This window comes from Miniopterus natalensis, chromosome 15, assembly GCF_054644295.1.
Source record: "Miniopterus natalensis isolate mMinNat1 chromosome 15, mMinNat1.hap1, whole genome shotgun sequence".
NCBI classification, from domain to species: domain Eukaryota; kingdom Metazoa; phylum Chordata; class Mammalia; order Chiroptera; family Miniopteridae; genus Miniopterus; species Miniopterus natalensis.
In genome coordinates, this window is record NC_142095.1 from 47093991 (window position 1) to 47107587 (window position 13597).

Below are 13597 nucleotides of genomic sequence, written 5' to 3' on the forward strand. Positions count from 1 at the left end.
CTAAAATGAGATGACAACATCTACCCAGGTGAACCCCTAACCTGATGGCAGGGACATGTCAGAAGATCAACAGAGAACAGGCTGATGGAGGCCGGGGGGGGGGGGGGGGGGGGGCACGACTGGGTATAAGAGGTAAGGGGATTGAGAAGTACAGAGTGGTGATTACAAAATAGTCATGGGGACGTAAGCTACAGCGTAAGAAATATAGTCAATAATATTGTAATAACTATGTATGGTGCTGGGTGGGTACTGGAAATACCAGGTAAAGTATATGACTGTCTAACCACTATGCTGTACACCTGAAACTAATACAAAATAATACTCAATGTAAACTGTAATTGAAAAAAAATTTAAAACATTTAAAAATTTAAAAATAAATCAATAAATAATAGTTATGATTATTTGTTTACCACTCCTAATTCAGATTCCCACTCAACCGTGAAGTTTTACCTCAGAGCAGGTTTCTCAGCCTCAGCCTTATTGCCATTTGGGGCTAAGGGTCCTCTGGTGTGAGGCTGTACCGTGCATTGTGCATGCTCAGCAGCACTCCTGGCCTCCTCTCCCTACACGCCCGTAGCACGTCCCACCCACCCTCAGTGTTAACAACCAAAAGTGTTTCAAGACATTGCCACATGTCCCCTGGGGGGGGAAAGTCTCCCCGAGTGAGAACCACTGCTTTAGAGGAACTCACGGATGAGTCTCCATTTCCCAAATGAAAATGATCACAGCTGCTACCATGAAGGTATTTCAGTAAGCACCACTTAGGTGCCAAACAAAGGAATAAGTGTTTTGCATATTTCTTCTCATTTAATCCTCACAGCCACCCTATGAAATAAGCATTATTCTCATTTTCAACCAGGAGAACTGAGGTTCTGACAAGTTAATGTGCCCAGGGTGGCTCAGCTGGGAAGTGGCAGAGCCTGGACTTAAACGCAACCAGTCTGATGACTCCAAACCCTTATAACATCAAGTTCCACTGTCTCCCCAGCCGTTCCTGATCTGGGAGCCCAGGTATGGTGCTGGAAATCAAAGGACCTCAGTGTCAAGTTCTCAAGGATCATCCTTGCTGCCCAGGACCCCCAGGACCAGAGGCAATTAGGAGAAGTTCAGGCAGCTCAGACGTCCACCTACGCTTGGTGTGGTCTAAAGGTTTCCTTCTTACTTGTCTGAACTAATTCCAGCCTTTTAAAAAAGCAGCATCTGAATCATGCAGAAAAACAAGGGTGTTTTCTAGACTTGAAAAGCTCTCCAGGGATCTGTGTACCACAATCTCCACCTCTCAAGAGATTCTTCTCTTCCAAGTGGGTTCGGACAGGGAACATTCAAATAATAACGGAAGCCAACATTTACTGAGCACTCGCCATGTGCTGGGCCCTGCGCCATGTGGTTTACTTAAATCCCATGTTAGTCTTCCATCAGCCCTACATTACTATCCCTATTTTCAGCGGGAGACGTCCTGGCGCAAAGAGGTGAAGTCTCTCGCCCTGGGTCACCCAGCTGATAAATGGAAAAGCCTGCCTTCTAACCCCAGCCAGCCTGAGCCTAAAACCTGTGAATCTACAACACATTGAGAAATTGACATTTGTGGATAATTTTACAAGCAGTACTGCAGTCCTGTTAACACTGCATCTTGCAATAACTTTGAAACATGGCTTATAATCAGGGCATAACTGCCTTTTAATTGCACCATCAAGCCACTGTCCATAAAGAGAGCTTCGCTTCTTATCTCATAATGGGCTGAAAGATTAGCCTTATTGTGGAAAACATAACTGCATCCCATTAAAGGCCCACCAGATGCCTCCGTCGACAGTACAGTGGGGCTGACACCTTAGCCGTGAGAATGTAATTCTCTTACATAACTCGTTCTCACGACACTGGAGATGGTAACAGAAAAAGTCTATACGTGCAGCTGACAGTCCCCGGAAGAACCTCTCACAATCCATTTGAGGATGGATTTGTAAAGTCCCCTGACACACAGCATGTGCTGCCCTAAATCCATAACATGAAGGCCAACTGAAGCAGGCCAGCAATGCTCACTGTCTTCAAGAACATTCCTACATCAGTCAGCTAAGGGCTACTTATCCCATTGGAGACTGCAAATGTTAAACCCTTAGCAAGTTTAACGTGATCCATCACGAATTACCTAAATTGTCAAGAGACTTTCAAATACCAGAATTTTTAGAGGCAACTGAGCTCAAGAGAGATTTAATCTAGTTCTAAATTTGACAGTGGATGTCAAGAAATACTTGAACAATTACTCTGCACCAGGCACTACTCTCGGTGCTGGAGAGGCAGCAGGGAACAGGATCAAACACATCCCTGCCCTACTAGAGCCTATGTTCTAGAAGAAACAAAACAAGGAACTTACTTATTTTGAAATTACTTACATACTATACAGTAAAATAAAGCAGAGAAGGGGAACAGGGAATGAGAAGTGGCAGTGGAGTTATGGTTTTAAATAATGAGGTCAGAGGAAGAGGTATCACTGAGAAGGTGGCATTTCGAAGACACTTGAGGTTCGTGAGGAAGCAGCCTTCCAGATGTCTAGGTGAAGACCAGCAGGCGATGGGCAAGACAGAAAACGGGTCACAGCATGGGGCCCTGTGAGTCACTGTAAGGACTTTGGCTTTCATTCTGAGATAGGGACTATAAAAATGATTATAAATGATGGGTTATTCCATTATTTAATTGCATAGCTATAAAAAGAGACGATTATTTAATCATAGAAGACATTGTTCAAATTACATTTTCTAATTTTGTTACATGCCTTCAGAAAAGTTGGTATCTGGAAAACAGGGGATCCTCCCCAGGACCCTTGACTATAAAGCAGAAGTTAACATGACAGGCATGTCCTTGCCATCATGGGGGCTCCGCTGTGGAAACACCAACACAAATTCACAAGAAATACTACATGAGTGCGGACATCATAGAGATGCAGTATAGCATAGCTCCAGTATTGACCAGGGATTTTTCAAGGTTATGGATCTCAACATATGAGCTGCAGGAAGACAGACAGGAACGCAGTAACCTACTTTTTTAGTATGTGAATGTCAGTCCTTAACAAATTTGACAGCCTTTATTTTCAGTGTATACAAAATCAGTATATCCTGTTACACATATATACAAACTCAAGGAAGAGACCACTAACATCAGAGACGGGTGTTTTGCATTAAATAACCATCGTTTATAAAGCAACATCCTTCATATAAACCCTTGTGGTAAAGAGATGTCAGAATGTTTTCACTTATAAACCACTTAATTCCCCTTGGTGGATATCATCAATTCTGCCATCTAAAACTAGCTGAAGAATGAATGCCAACAAATGCAGTGAGCCAACTGTATGCATTGCATCATAAGGTCAAGTTAATCTATTTTTAAATAACACAGGCATTGGCAAAGGGTGGCAACTGGAAACAATGCACGAGTTGGGTTGCCTGTCCTTGTGTTATTTTTTGTAAAAGCTGTGGAATGTTCCACAGTATAACCTAAAAATATCCTTCAGAGAGTGGTCTTTTGGCACCCAGAACAAAAACAGATTGATTTTTGAAAGTTTAAGTTAAAAAAAAAAAAGATATATAAACACAAGACACAATTTAAGAGCAAGAAAGGACAAAAATCAGACTCTCTATAGCAAAAATCTGATTTGCTGTTGGTTGGGGAAATTGTACACAGAGACAACGCTACAAGAAAACACAGGTAAAGGGTCATTCTTATGGATCTTAACACAGGCAGGTCCCATACCAACAGAAAACAGAAAAAACCTTCACCATCCTGCCTGCTGAACATCTGAATTTTCACTTCATAAGCTCCAGTAGAGTCAACAGGCAGAAATACTTAAATATATCAAGCCTGTCGGTCATTTATTTATTTATAGCTCAGTCTAAATTATTAGACACAGACGACCAACTAAACGGAAGATCTGATGATGAGAAAAGGAACATATTATGATCCTAAATGAGAAGAAATAAAAGATGAATAGGAAGAAAAGAGGAAATATGGTGTAGGTGGTCTCGTCTGCACTTATCTAAGAAGCCCCACTGCCTGGCCGGCGTGGCTCAGAGGCTGAGCATTGACGGGGGAGCCAGGAGATCGCGGTTTCACTCCCGGTCAGGGCACAGGCCCGGGTTGCGGGCTCCATCCCCAGTACGGGGCGTGCAGGAGGCGGCCCATCGATGACTCTCTCATCATTGATGTTTCTCTCTCTCTCTCCCTCTCCCTTCCTCTCTCTGAAATCAATAAAGACATTTAAAAAGAGAAGCCACACTGGAAATCTATTCATGCATCCAACACATTTTAGTGAGCACCTATGATTGGCCAGGTGCTGAGAAACAGAGGGGTGAACAAGTGAGTCAAGCTAGTTGTTTTCATGGACCTTACTTTCCGGTGGGAGGGAGGCAGGCAATAAAGAAACAAGATAATATGAAATTGTGACGAGGCTGTGAAGACACAAACAGGATGAGGGATGGCGCGGGGCACGGGGAGCTGTCTTCCACGGGGTCAGCGGAGTGCTCACACTGACTGAGAACTGATACACGCAGCTCTTTCCATCTCCAGTGATGCTACGAATCAGGGCCTCCCCTTTACCAGCACTGGTTGTTAGGCGGTTAGCAGCACAGAACCAGATGAGGAGCTCAATGAAGGTCTCTCTGAAGGGACACCAGGGGAAGAGTCAATCTTGTGACCTTCTTGGGGGAAGCAATAGCACACCCAGAGACTCTGAAGCAGAATTTGTGGGAAACCAAGAAAGGCAAGGCACTGTGTTTTAAGATGAAAATAGAATTCTGTTATAGAACTGCTGTAATGTATTCCAATTGGTCAAAATAAACACATAATATCAAAACAAAACTAAGAAAGGCACAGAGAACTATATTCAATTCTATGTGGTCATAATTCCCTCATTACGGTGGTGGTGTTGTGGTTTTTAAATTGTGTCTTATGTATTGTCTCCATTCTGTCTTAAAAAAAGTGAAGGGACTGTTTCGGTTCCTGGGTAATTTGCAAAACCACAAAGTTCACCTACAAAAATATGTAAGCATGACCTATAATATTACCAGTTTGGGAAACTAAAATCACACCATTTTAAACTTCTGAAGTACAGGTTATTTGTGGAATTGCTGCATTTTGAGTGCAGAAGACCTGAAGGGGCACACCCACACCTTTCTGGCATGAAGAAACTTGTACCCGAAGAGTGTGACTGGCCCGAGATGACAGCACTAGCTGGCTGACCTGGAACCCAGGTAACCTGCCTCATCTGATGTCATTTTCTCAATGTCAGTCTATACCCTAGGGCAGTGGAAGTCAAAACTGAAGGTGCATCAGAATCACCGGAGCGCTTGTTAAAAACACCCCGCAGGCTGCACCCCCATGAGCTTCAGAATCAGTAGGGATGGGGTGAGGCCTGAGGATGTGCATGTCTGACCGGTCCCCAGGTGACACTAATGCCACTGGTCTGGGGCCCTACTTTGAGACCCACTCACCCAGGAATTAGGAGTATAGGTTTTGGAATCCAACACAGCTGAGTCCCAGCTTTACTTCTGCCGCTTGTATGACCCTCGGAAGAGCCACCCAAACTCTACGGACCTCAGTTTCTGACGTCTAAGTTATGAGGAATAAAGGACAAAATGGCCATCACGCACTAGCCTCGTCAAGGGCCTGGCACATTCTAAAGCAAGTGCTTAATAAAGACCAGCTACACTCTGGCCCGGGACGGGCAGCTCAGTCTGTTAAAGCATCGTCCCAATATGCTGAGGTTGCTGTTTTGATCCCGTCAGGGCACATGCAAGAATCACCCAATGGATGCATAAATAAGTAGAACAGCAAACTGATGTTTCCCTCTCTCTCTCAAAAAAAAAAAGTTTTTCTTTTTAAAGACCAGCTATAACCTATAGCAAAGTTTCCTTAATTACTTATTCCTTTTTCCACATACACGAGAATGGCTAAACTTCAAAACACAGACAAGATCAAAGCTTAGCAAAGATGTGAGCAACTGGACATTTATAGCAGCTTAATTTATTGAGCTATTATTCAATAGCCAAAAAAAGTGTAACAGTCCTAATGTCCATCGATGAGCAAAAATATAAACAACCTGGAATGTGTACACAACGGACTACTACTCGGTAATGAAAAAGAACAGTCATGCACACAATGACATGAAATCTCCAGCACATCTGGCTGAGTGAAAAAAGCCGGACACAAAGAATACATACTGAATTATTTCATTTGTATGAACTTCAATAATAGACAAAAGTAATTCACAGTGAAAGACATCAAACAGCCTTTGCCTTTAGGGGGTGGGGGACACTGACTGGAAGGGGACATGAGGGAAATTTCTGGGGTTCTATTTCTTGATCTGGGTGAAGCGAACATGACCATATACAATGGTCAAAACTCAGCAAACTATTTACTTAAGAGTGTGTATTTTACTATAGGTAAATATATACTTATGAAGTATACATATATATGTGCTTTATTATATACATAAAATAACATTTACGTAGCCCTGGCTGGTGTGGCTCATTTGGTTGAGCACCATCCCATGCACCAAGAGGTCACTGGCTTGATTCCGGGTCAGGACACATGCCCAGGTTACAGGCTTGATCCCCAGTAAGGGGAGTGCAGGAAGCAACTAATCGATGGTTCTCCCTCACTCATCAATGTTTCCCTCTCTCTCCCCCTCTCCCTTCCTCTCTTTCTAAAATCAATAAAAACATTAAAAAAACAACATATTAAAAAATAATAGTAGTAACATTCATATAGCATATATATGTAAAAATTTTTAGGCACTTCTCCCTTTAAAATGAATCAATTCCAACCTGGTAGATCCATTTAGCTTGATTCCTTCACAATCCAGTCCTGCTTCATATAATACCATTTGCTACAGACTATTTTGGTCTGTGCATCTTTCCAGAGGCCTGCCATGAAATAGAAACAGCAGAATTTTCTGCCACAAGAAGACCATGACATTTCCATGCAGACAGCACTCACAGTGACCCATGTCCCTGGGAGTGGCTAGCTCAGGGTGCAGACACACAAAGGTAACATTTTCCTTTACCATGTAACAAGTACGAGCCTATCTAATATGATTAAAACACAGTAATGAAGACACAATAAAAGCAAATCTGTCCTAATGTAAATAATCTTCTCAATATAAAAGAGGGAACAGAAGACAGGTGAAATGTTTCTAACGCCATGTTTCTGTAATGAAGACGTTAAAGAGCTAACTATGCCCGTGTATTTTTCATCACATGGAATAGTAGCTTTCATTTTGTAGTGGCCTACAGGCCATTCGAGTGTCCCCATCCACATCTTTATTCTGTCCCACTACAAGCAGGACAAGTCGATTTACACACACACCTGCTGGGAACATTCCTGTGCTACACACGGATTGGTTCTGGGTATTATTATTTCATCAAAAGGGAAATAATATAAAACTTGGAGACACTACCATTTACTTCCAACCCAGTGGTGTCTGCTTCCAAACACACTTAATTATCTGACCAACCCTTCCTAAGTTCCATGATGAGGCAGCCCTGGGACAAGGCCTCCAGGATCTTTGATAACCTGTAGAAGAGGTTCAGCCACACTCAGCATCTTAATGAGGATAACAAGCTCCCATACATATCCCAATGGACACCTGGAAGTTCCCCACTATATGGTACCCCTGGCTGGCCTTCCTCCAGCCCTTTCTCCAAAATACTCCTGAACTGAGACTTGTAGCTGCTCCCATCAAATGCTTTCACCGAGTTTACCTCTATAGTTCTGTCATGAAACTCATAACCCAGGTTTCTAACACTAAAAGCTAGACTTAGAAATAAATAACTGCTCAAACTCAATTTAAATATAACAACAATTTTTTATTGAGCACTTACAATGTGCCAGGAACTGTTCTGCATGCTTTCCACTTATTAGCTTATGTAATACCCTCAAGAAAGCCAGTTTACAGATGAGGACACATTCTCTAGTGAGGCCAGGAACTGGCCCTCAAGCAAAACCTGGGGAGATAAGCAATGAATGAAGCACTTTCCCTTTTAATGAACTTACTACCTTGTATGGAAATGAGGCAAGAGATCTAACTCATAGTTTAGCATGAAGAAAAAAGTACAAGGTACACACTTAGGGGACCCCAGAGGAGGAAGGATTTGTTTATCCTGGCTGGTTGCTGGAGGGCTTCTTGGAGGAGGTGTCCAAGGAGAAGATGAAGACATAAATGGAAGAAGCTTTTCCTAACTGTCAGCCCCTCAGCTCCCAAAGCTAAAAGGCCCAGTCTACTCCTCCTGGCCCCCTCCTGTTTCATCTGCAACAGGCCAGCTTCCAGAATAGGACCAGCCGGCCCTTTTACCCTTTGCAGCTATTGCCCCTCCAGACCAGCAGGCACTCAGAAATTTCCACCACACTCAACTCTGCCACTTTTTCCAGCACGAGAAACTGCGTCATGGCACTTGGTAGTACCAGGGATTTCCTCAAGGGAATCGAGTCCTGCTCTGTTAGACTGACACAGGGACAACCCCTTGCGTGTACCAACTGAGATGCAAGGGAGTGCCCACCACAAGCAGCCATCAAAGAGGCCATCACTCCTCTACAGGCTTCAGGGAGGAATCAGCCGCCTCACCCCAAAGGTCAGCTCCCCACCTCTACCTCCTCAGTGCTTAAGGCTCTGCAGTCAGGGCTCAAACCCTCGCTCTGGTATCTCTGTGACCTTGGGCAAGTAACTTAACCAGTGTCCACCCCAGCTTCCGCAGCTGTAATTATGGGGTTTGTAAGAACTGCTCTCAGGATTCCTGTGACTCGGGACAAGATAATGCAAGAGAAGCATTTCACAGAGTCTGGCACCTAGTAAGTTAGTAACGAATGGTGGCACCCTTATCATCATGAATGGTGATGGTGACGGTGGTGATGGTGGTGGCAGCATCAGCTGGGGCTTGATTCCTGTGGGCCCTAAGTGAGAAATACCCCTCCTTTCCCTCCCACATCCCCCCCCCCCCCCAAGCCTGGGGCTGAGCCACACGGTGGAGACACAGGCGTCATCCAGCCGTGGGGTGAATGCAGGATCTTCAGGCGGCTGGCTCAGGGACATCTGGCGCCCCAACCCACCTGGAGGGTTGCGGGGTAAAGAACGATTTTCTAATGGAGGGTGTCCAATAACCATAGACCCTCTCCTCGTTCATACCCATTCTCCAGGTCTGGCCACTGACAAGTGGCAAAAGAACGGTGCACAGCGCCCGCCGCAAGGCTCCCCCAAGCAGCCAGGAGAGCCTCCACTTGCCCCAGCCTCAGGTCCCCAATGTCCTCCAGGCGCCGGCGAAGCTGCGCTGCACTCGGCGGCCGAGAGAACAGGTTGGCAAACAGGCCTGGGAACAGTGCCCCCCGCCCCCCACTCCCCGGCGCAAATCCGACCCCCCTCTTCCCAATGCAGGTGAGCAAACAACCTGGAATCTCAATACAACTTTGTGTGTTTCACCACGACAGGGCGCACGGCCTCAATCTCCCCTCGGGGGACAAAGCGGGAAATCGAGGTGCCCAGGGGGAGGGGAGGGGGGCCTCCGCAGGCCGCTCCCCTCCACGGGGAGCCTCGGGGCGGCGCGTCCCGTCTTACCTTGTCTGACGGCTTTGAAGGTGACGGCCTCCTTGCAGCTGTCGATGACGCCCAGCACGTCGTAGCGGGGCAAGCCGGACACCCGGACCCCCTGCACCTCCAGGAGCAGCTCCCCTGCGCCCAGCCGCGGGCCCTCGCCGCCGCCGGGGAGCTCCGCCGCCACCGCTCCGACGTACGGAAACTCCCCGTTCTCCGCGCCCCCCAGCACCGTCACCCCCAGCTCACCCTGGGGTCCCCGCTTCACGGTGCATTCGTGAACCCTGCTAGTCCAGTGGTTCTTCTTCTGGATCACTTTCGACATGACGAGTCTCCCCCCTCCTCCCCCCCAAATTAAAATAATAAAATGAGAGACAGGTGCCCCCCACAGCACAGCCCCCGAGCCCCCGCTGGTTCATAGGAGAGCCGTCGCCCCGCCGAACAGCGCCGCGGGAGAGCCGCTCGCAGCCCCGCGCCCGCACGCTCCCGCGCACTCAAGCCATCAGGAAACAAACTTTCCGGGCTTCCCCGCGAGCCCCGCGCCGGCGCCCGCGAGCTTTGTTTGCATTCCGGTGCTGCTCGGTCCACGTTCCGGCGCCCGGCCGTGCTCCCCGGGACCAGAGTCCACTCTGCGCCGCTCGGGTTATTTTTTTCCTTCCTTCCTCTCTTTCTGGCCTCTTGGAAATGCGGAGTCTGCTCTCTGCCTCCCGCCCGGCTCTCCTTTCCTCGCGGGCGGGCTGCTCCGGAGGGTGAGCGAAGCCCTTGCGGCCAGTTGCCGGGAGCCCGGGCGACGCCGTCGCGGAGCGGGGGCCGGGAGCGGGGGCGGCGGGACCGGAGGGAAGCGCCCGCGGCCCCTTTAAGCAGATACAAAGGCTCGGCTTGTTTTGTTACAGTTCATTCTATTCCGCGCCGCCGAGCGCAGCGGCCGGGCGAGCAGACGCGCGCGCATGCGCCCCGCGGGCGCCGGCGGCCAGCCCGCCCCACCCCTCCTTCCCAAAGGGCGAGATTCCAGTGTGCTTCCCTTTGGGTCCTAAAACCGACCTCGGGAGGAGGCGTTCCCCCTTTCGCACTCCGCTCCTATTCCTCCTTCTCTCTCCGCGCCCGGGACGCAGCAGACCCCCCGGGAGCTGCGGGGGCGCGCACGTGCTTCACTCCAACGGTTTGCAACTTTTGAAACGCGGTGACTCTGGCTTTGGGATTCGGAAACCGTCGCAAACAGGTGGGGGTGGGGGAGGCTCACGCAGCCTCGCGCCCGCGCTCACACACGCGGGCCGGCGGCCGACCACGCCGTGGGTCCCCCGCCCGCCGCGCCCCCGCACCGCACCCCGCGCCGCGCTCCCCCTGACGCCGCGCGCCCGAGCCGGAGGTGGGCGCCTGCCCCGCCCGCGCTGCCCCGGCTGGTTCGCGTCCTGGGGCAGGTCTAACCAGCGTCTCTGGCAAAGGGAGGTGCGGGGCGTCCTCTGGGCCCCCAAACTGGGACCCTGTGAGCATCACGCGCTCCCACACACACATGCTTAAACTTTGGGGCCAACTTTTGAAGACACGGGAAAGTAGAGACCAGGGAAGGAAGCCGAATGATGAGCGGAGGCCGGGGGCTTTTTAACTGCGCCCTCAGCAAAGGTTTCTGGCGTCTGATCTGCCCCCGGCTCGAGTTCCTAGCTGAGCCCAGAAGCCTTCGGACGCACCCCGGGGCCAGGAGATACGGATCGCCCCCGGGTCTGGGATCTGCACCCGCGTCCTGGCGCCCGCGGGGGCGGGGGCGCGGCAGCCGCCTCTCGGAATCCGCAGCCCGGGGCCGGGTGGGGGCGGAGGGAGGGCGAGCGGCCGTCCCGCGCCCCCGCGCTGCCAGCAAAGACTACCCTGCGCCGGGAAGGCTGCCTCCCAATCAATACTCCCCAAATCAGCCTGGGCCGTAGAGTCTCCCAAGCAAATTTTTTCCTCAGTGATTTATAACTTGTTTGTTCATCTCTGGTCACAGGAGAGAGTCCAAGTGCTAAATAAGGGAGGTGAGTGGAAGGGACTCAGAAGGACGGCGGGCTGCAGCAGCCGGACGAGATCTGGGCTTGGGCTCCGCATGGCCCAACCTCTGTGTGACCTTGAGCAGGCTCCGGGACCCCTCGGAGCCTTCCCTTCTCTCCTGTTAAGTGAGAACAACACCTCACAAGGGCTTTAGGAGTAGTACATGGATGGACACTTGCAAAGGGCCCAGCTTGTAAAGTGAATACTTTTAAGTGGCGTATAATAAAAACTTACACTATTAGTAGTAGCAGCAGCAGTAGCAGTATGTGGAAAGAGAACTGGGAAAGCATTTGGGGTTTCCAGTTAGATGATGATGATAATTCTTCCTCTCCTTTCTAAAGCTTAAACTAGTATATGGGAACACATTTAAATATTTGTAAAGCACCGTTTGGAGGGTGCTACCTAAGCTAACAAAAGTAAGGGAAGGATGTTGGATGCGTGTCTCTTGAGAGATCCAGAACTGAAACCGCCTTGCCTTGTAGTATTTGTGAAACGAGGAAGTGGCCCTTTTTCCTTGACTCTTCTTGGTGAGGAAAACTTTATCTCCATGCTCTTTTTTCTCAGAAGCAATCCGTTTATCTCAGGCTCAACTGGGTCAAAATGAGTGGGAGCTTCAAAACGTTCTTTCCCAGGCACAGTCCACCCAGGCCTTCAGAATCTCAGGACTCCCAAGGTTTCCCTTGAGTGGTGCTGATACACACCGTAGAGGAAGGAACACAGGTCTAGGATCTGGATTCCTCAGCATTTTTTACATCACAGACGCTTTTGGAGAACAAACCCGTGGTCCACATATTCCTCTAGAGGGTGAGCTCCAGGAGGGCAGGGAATTTGGGCAGTTTGCTTTACTGATGTTTTCCCAGTTCCTGGAACTGTACCTGGTACCTAGTTAATGCACAAGTTTGTCAGATGGATCCCCCACAAAAATGCACATTTTTGCATGCCACCTTAGAGTGGAGCTGCTCCCCTACAGATCATGAGTAAGATTTAACTGGTGGGGAAAGCCCACTTGCCAAGGATTCCCTCACCTGCCTAGAATCTGTGGTCTCCTCTCTGTTTCCTCAGTTGACTCTCACTTCCACCTGGGGGAGTCCAAAGGCTGGAGGAGACCAAGTGTCCTGTGATTCCTCCCACGGCACACCACCTTCCCTCTCTAGGATTCCAGGTGGCCTGCAGCTGAGACGGGAAAAGAACTTGGAATTTAGCACACTTCAGATTTTAGATGTGGAATAACGCCAAGAAGGGATACCTGAGGTACAGGGGGGAGGATGGAGGGACAATGAGAGAGACAGATTATAATCCAAGAACACAAGTAGTTTGAACCTCCAAAGCAGCTAAGACTGCCAGTTTTCAGGGTCTACGTTTTGAAAACTCCACTCCTCTGACCCTTTCTGTCGACTCTCTTTCACCTGGTCCTGTTCCTGTGTCCAGAACCATTTCGAAGCCACATCAGGGCAGAAATATCTATCCGATCCAACTGTTGACTTCTCATCGCCTAGACCCATGCTGTATATGGAGTGTGCACCGTGCACATGTGCTGAATGAATACACGAGGACTTTAAACTGCATAATATGCGGCCTTTGAGACAAAGCCCAGTCAGTTTGGGTGGCTCAAACCAAGGTATCTATAGACCGTTTTCTTGAAAGAGTTGATAGTTATCTCATTTTGAAGTTGATTTTTCTTAAAGAGATGTAAAAGTGGGATCCTACTGTTCTCACTTCTCTCACTTAGGCTCTGACTTTAGTAATACATCCCAGTGGGGAAAATAATGCTGTAAAACACCTAACTTTGAGGTTACCATATATGCTGGGATAGCTATGTGAATTATTTTATTTAATCATCACAGCAACTGTGTAGAGTAGGTGTGACCTTGATTTTAAAATTGAGGAAAGTGAATCTAGAGAAGTAAAGAAATTTGCTCAAGAGCTTGGAAGTAACAAAGCCAGAGTGTGAACCCAGAGGCGTGACCCAGAGCCCATGCTCAGAACACTGTACTAGGAGAATGTCGGACG

At 48.5% G+C, this 13597-nt stretch overlaps 1 protein-coding gene across 5 annotated transcripts in view; it reads right to left on the minus strand.

Annotated features, from left to right (window-relative positions):
* Nucleotides 1-10506, minus strand: part of MAGI1 (membrane associated guanylate kinase, WW and PDZ domain containing 1) — a 512183-nt gene extending 501677 nt beyond the window's left edge. For all 5 annotated transcript variants that reach the window (XM_087825096.1, XM_087825095.1, XM_087825094.1 and 2 more), the window contains exon 1: nucleotides 9593-10506. In XM_087825096.1, the coding sequence (XP_087681222.1) occupies nucleotides 9593-9893 (301 nt within the window). In that variant the 5' untranslated portion in view covers nucleotides 9894-10506. The remainder of the gene's footprint in view (nucleotides 1-9592) is intronic.
* Between the last annotated feature and the right edge of the window lie 3091 nt (nucleotides 10507-13597).